The following is a 5201-nucleotide window of genomic DNA, read 5'->3' on the forward strand; positions in this document are numbered from 1 at the left end:
CAAAGAGCTCTGGCCTGGACAGGCATGGACACTGCACAAAACTCAACTCTTCTTCACTAATTTCATTCTCCAGAGAAGTTTTCCAAAGAACAGCCCCAGAATCAAGTGTAATTTAAAAGAAAACACATTGTGGGGCTATTCTCATTCTGTGCTAAAGGTGCACATCGCAGCCCGTGGTCACGCACCTCGCTGCGACACTAGCCGAGCTCAGTGAGCATCATCTGGAGCTCTGCATTTAACAAGGAGCTCCCCTCCAGGGGCTGGCAGGGTTTGCAAAGCAGACATCACCCCATCCAAATTTACATCCCCAAGTGCAGAGGGATCCTGCTTTGCTGATCACCACCAGTGTGAAGAGTAGAGTTAGTCAGCAGTGCCACATTCATGTCAGGAGCTTGGGCATGTCAGGAGATGCACATACTTCAACCCAGTTCAAGTTTCAAAGGGGATTTGCATGCCAACCAGGAGGACAATCTGGAGTTCTTGAAACCAGTGACACGGAGCTAATGGCAACCATTTCCAAGTTGCCCCGTTGCCAGGACAGTGGTGAGACAATATGGATTTGTTTCCTTTTCTTTAAATCTCACTGGATTAAAACCTACACAACCCCTTCCCTAGAATAAATACCATCGTCTTTGTAGAACTGAAAGTCAATGCTGTTTCCTTCCGCCCATATCCCTGAAAGACAGATGTACATGAAGACATATCGATCTCCTTTCCGAAGGTGTCCGTGGCACAGGGCTTGTTAGGCTGCCAGGAGAACCAACCAGGTTCTGAAGAAATGGAGTCAAAGTTCACTTTGGGGTTTTTTTTTGGCATTCCTAGCGATGGTGACATATTAAGACATCCCAAACCACCTCAAGATTGAGAAAGGAGAGAGACTTTATTTACATAAAGTCATCTGAATCGTTGCCATCCTGTGGAAAGAAAGACAAATCAGGATCACTGTGCACGTTACAGTGGAAAATGGTGAAATGGTATGTTTGGCAGGATTTCAGAATTGCCATTTATTCTGGTTTCCTGACATTTCAGTACAAACACCATGAAATCAGAGCAAACAGTCCCACAACAGCCGCTCTGGAGTGGGAACAGCCCTGAGCGAGGCTCTGATTGTGAAACAGCAATTGCTGTTTGCTGTCCCTGCAGCGTTATCATCTCATCTGCTGTGATCTAGGAGGAACCTCTCACCAGCAGCCTCATGGACCATCCCTGTATCCCAGCCTGAGCTTCTTCCCAACTTGGGAGCAGGAAAACAGTTTGGCACCACATCAGGGTTGGTTGCTGGAAGGTGGAGACCCCCCTGTACAGCATTTCCACCATGCTTCTCCTTGGCAAGTGTGACCAGCTGGGCACAGCCTGCTTGGGCATGTCAGGAGATGCACATACTTCAACCCAGTTCAAGTTTCGAAGGGGATCTGCATGCCAACCAGGAGGACAATCTAGAGTTCTTGAAAGTCACACACCCCTCTAAGCAGTCAGTCAAGGACTAGGTTGCAAAAGGTGGATTTTAAACTGAGGGTAACTCAGAGGAGCTCCAAGACCTGTTTGCCCAAGGTCACACCACAAAGGATTCTGCAGATGCGCCAGCCCTTGAGCAAAGCACAGGCACACCCATAGCACACCCAGACCTCTTCTGAACTTCAGCCCCTGTCCCTCCTATGCTCCACCTCCTCTTTTCCCTCCTGCTGTTTCTCTCCTCTTTGGCTCCTTTTCCACTGTTGCATGGCAGCCATGTTACCCTGCTCCAGTCCTGGGTGCTTGCCCTCTACAAGGACATCCCTTCCAGCTTTCCTCTTCTGCACCTATTTTATCCCTCCCCAAACTGTTGTCCTTACACGTCCAGTCTATTTCTTATTAAAAAATGTGCACTTTCCCCCATTCTCTTGAAGTAACAAGGTGGCATATGCAGGTCATGGTTGCCGTTAGGGAGATCTTGGCTCATGAGCTCAGTTATGCCCAACCAGCAAAAAAGGAGACTCAAGCCTGGTGCTGCACTTAAAACTCTCCATGTTATTTCAGTTGGGTGGGAAGGGGATCGGGAGGACTTTACACACATTTCCAACTGCACTTGTTCCTCCTGGCTGACATACAAGCAATAAGAGCCCCTCAGAAAGTGGAGGAAATTAGCAATGCCCTTCACTGAGAAGGGGTGATGGAGATGCGCTCCGTCATGCAGGAGTCACCAACACCAGACTGCAATGCAGGAGCTGTATCGTCCCGATCACGCATTGAATTTCAGCTGTCCGCAAAAGGTTTCTGCAGGCATCAGCCAGCTCTTACCTGATTAGAGGACATGTTCTCAGCCTTCATTAACGATGAGTAGCTCCTGGAAGGGAAATTACATTATCTTGCATCACATGTTTTCAAACCCCACCAACAAAGAGGCATTTTGCTAAAACAGGACCAAGTAGAAGAAAAACAAATTTGTTGTCCTTTCTGAACTCAGGCTAGACAAGTATTCACTTATCTCATACTCTTTGGCTAATTGTGAATGCCCCCTCCCTGGCAGTGTTAAAGGCCAGCTTGGACAGGGCTTGGACCAACCTGGTCTATTGGAAGGTGTCCCTGCCGGTGGCAGGGGGTTGGAACTGGATGAGCTTCAAGGTCCATTCCAACCCAAAGCATCCTGTGATTCTATGATTCCATTACAGAAAGGTCAGTATGACATTTCAAACCACCATCCCTCATATCTACGTTTAAAGGAGCATGGGATTGAGGACTCAAACATGTTTTAGTTAACATGAGTGACGCAAGAGGAAGCTGAAGAACTGTAGCAAAAGCTCAGTGCTTTCCAAAGCTCACACAAAGCTGTAAGCAATGGCTCCCATCCCAGTGACAGAGCACCAAATGCTTGCGAATTTAACCCAAGTTAGGGACAGGTTTCAAGAGACACAGCCCTTTCTTTTAACAATGGTTTAAAATCCTGTTTTATTTTAGGAGAAATGGAGAAAAACTGGCAGTGTTCAAGGCCAGGTTGGACAGGGCTTGGAGCAACCTGGTCTAGTGGAAGGTGTCCCTGCCCACGGCAGGGCTTTGGAACTGAATGAGCTTTAAGGTCCCTTCCAACCCAAACCATTCTAGGATTCTATGAAAACGCATTTATTCTAAAGACAAAGGAAATCACTGGGCTGTGCAGACACCTCTGCCAGAGCAGCTCAGCTGAACACTGAGTAATGCTGGGCCAGTATTAAACAGAAACTGCTGACCCGTGACTCTCTCCCACCAGCAGTGAAAACGGAGGAAGTTTAGAAGCTGGCACTGAAATTTATTACTTACCTAAGTTCTTCCAGCTCTTTCTTCTTCTTCATCTCTTCCTTTTCCTTTCGCTTCATCTCTTGGATCTGGGCTTTCTTCTCATTCCTCTCCTCTCTGTCGCGGGCTTCCTTCTCAGCAGCCAGGTCTGGAAAGCGTTCCACTTTTGTCTTCTCTAGCCGGTTCAAGATCTCATTGACCTTCTTCTCCACTGTCAGCATTTTCACCTTTGGAGTGCAAAGAACTGTGATCCTTATAAAAAAATACTTTTATTCTGGCACTTCCACAACGGAAAGAAAACACCCTATTTCCACTTTACACATGGCTGAATCCCACAAAAACAGATGCTGAGGAAAATCCCTGCCACTGAGGGCTATTCAGCAGGTTGTGTAACAGCAAAGAGGCCCACTCCCAACACTCAGAAGCACATAACTAATAAGCAGAAGCATTGCTAAGTACATAAGCATTACTAATTTCATTTCTTGGCACATGCCACAACAGAGGCCTAGAGACAAGAACCGGTCTCTGCAAGCTCCTCAAGAGGTGGCAGGAGGTCTCTGCAGACTGTTTTGGGAAAACATGCTCACATGCTGCTTGTTGACTGCAGGGGTTTTAGCATGTCTTGCCCTAGTACAGACTTGTTTTAGTCAAACAACTGTACCTCTAGAGAGCCTTCTCTCCCAGCAGCCAACCTACAGAACTACATTAGCATTATGTATAACTACAGAACACGCATAACATCATCTGTGGACCATAGGTCAGGTTTGGGAATAGCTCAGTACATTGGCTTGACCCTGCACCAAGAAGCTCTGCCTTTTTACAGGGTGAACAAACTCAGAGGCACCAGCAGGGTGAGACACCTCTTGGAGCAGAGACTGTAGAGTGAACAAACACAGTGACAGACACCTCCCTACAGAGGGAACCCTCCAGAGCCCTCCTCTGCACAGTGAGCACAAGTCCTGGCCCCTTCCAGATGTGTCATTACACTAGTGCCAGTGAGCTGATCCAAAGTGACTGCTCATACACAGGTTCCTCATCTGCAGAAAGAGATGATTTCAGTGGGGGTAAACTCAAACATGTGATATCATTTGGCATCAGCAAAGACTCCTCAGCTACACTGCAACTTGGAAACACACACTGTACAGGCTACACTCTGCTACAGGCTAACACTCAACCCTGGATCTTCAGGTATGTTCAAGCAAATCCAAACACATTCCCAGGATCTCTCTTATGCTTTAAAAATGGATGATCCCCTGCCTTTAGGGCAAACGTTGGAGACAATCCACCCAGCAGCTAACAGTCTGCCACCAGGTCCTTGTCACTGTCTCACAGCAAACACTTACATCTTTCTGCCTGTGGAAGCCAATCTGCCCCACATCCATGTCTGCTGTCTTCTTCAGATTAGTCCATGGTGTGTACACCACATTGACGTTGTTCATCTTGCAACCTGGAAAGCAGGGGAGAAGGGAAACATTTCAATTCTTTCCCTGCTGAAAGAGTCTTAAAAGTCTTCCGTGTGCATAGATACCCTGGCAGTTATTCTTGTCACAAACATTACTAGCTAGGCAAGAAAGAAGAAAACAGAGAAGTCCTTCCAGTGTTACAGTGAAACAGAAGAACACCACAACATCATTTTCTGCAGTAACATGAGCGCTGCAGCAGTGCTAACAAACTCCAGATGGAGACTGCCTTTGCCAGAAGAGTGATTACTATGGAAGGGGGCCCCAAGGTGGTGTTAGAGAGGAGCCTGCGAGGCTGCCTTGGCTCAGGCAGCAATATGGAGGCACAAACAGGAATTTCAGCGATTTTAAATTCCTCCTTATGAAGGGCTAATGTGCAGCCCCAGCAGCTGCAAGCGACAGCTGCTTCCCAGGTTTAACAGGGAGCACCACGGCAGAAAGGTCCAAAAAACCACACGCTCGTGTGGACCAGAAACACTCACCACAAACCTC

At 47.4% G+C, this 5201-nt stretch overlaps 1 protein-coding gene across 1 annotated transcript in view; it reads right to left on the reverse strand.

Annotated features, from left to right (window-relative positions):
- Positions 1-530: 530 nt before the first annotated feature.
- The window catches only part of CCDC25 (coiled-coil domain containing 25), an 8240-nt gene continuing 3569 nt past the window's right edge, over positions 531-5201 (reverse strand). Inside the window, exons 5-8 of the mRNA XM_010009341.1 lie at positions 4593-4696; positions 3274-3476; positions 2278-2323; positions 531-914 (exon numbers count right to left, since the gene is read on the reverse strand). Coding sequence (XP_010007643.1) covers positions 885-914; positions 2278-2323; positions 3274-3476; positions 4593-4696 — 383 coding nt within the window. The 3' untranslated portion in view covers positions 531-884. The remainder of the gene's footprint in view (positions 915-2277; positions 2324-3273; positions 3477-4592; positions 4697-5201) is intronic.

Source organism: Nestor notabilis, unplaced genomic scaffold, assembly GCF_000696875.1.
Source record: "Nestor notabilis isolate BGI_N333 unplaced genomic scaffold, ASM69687v1 scaffold1532, whole genome shotgun sequence".
Lineage (NCBI taxonomy): Eukaryota > Metazoa > Chordata > Aves > Psittaciformes > Psittacidae > Nestor > Nestor notabilis.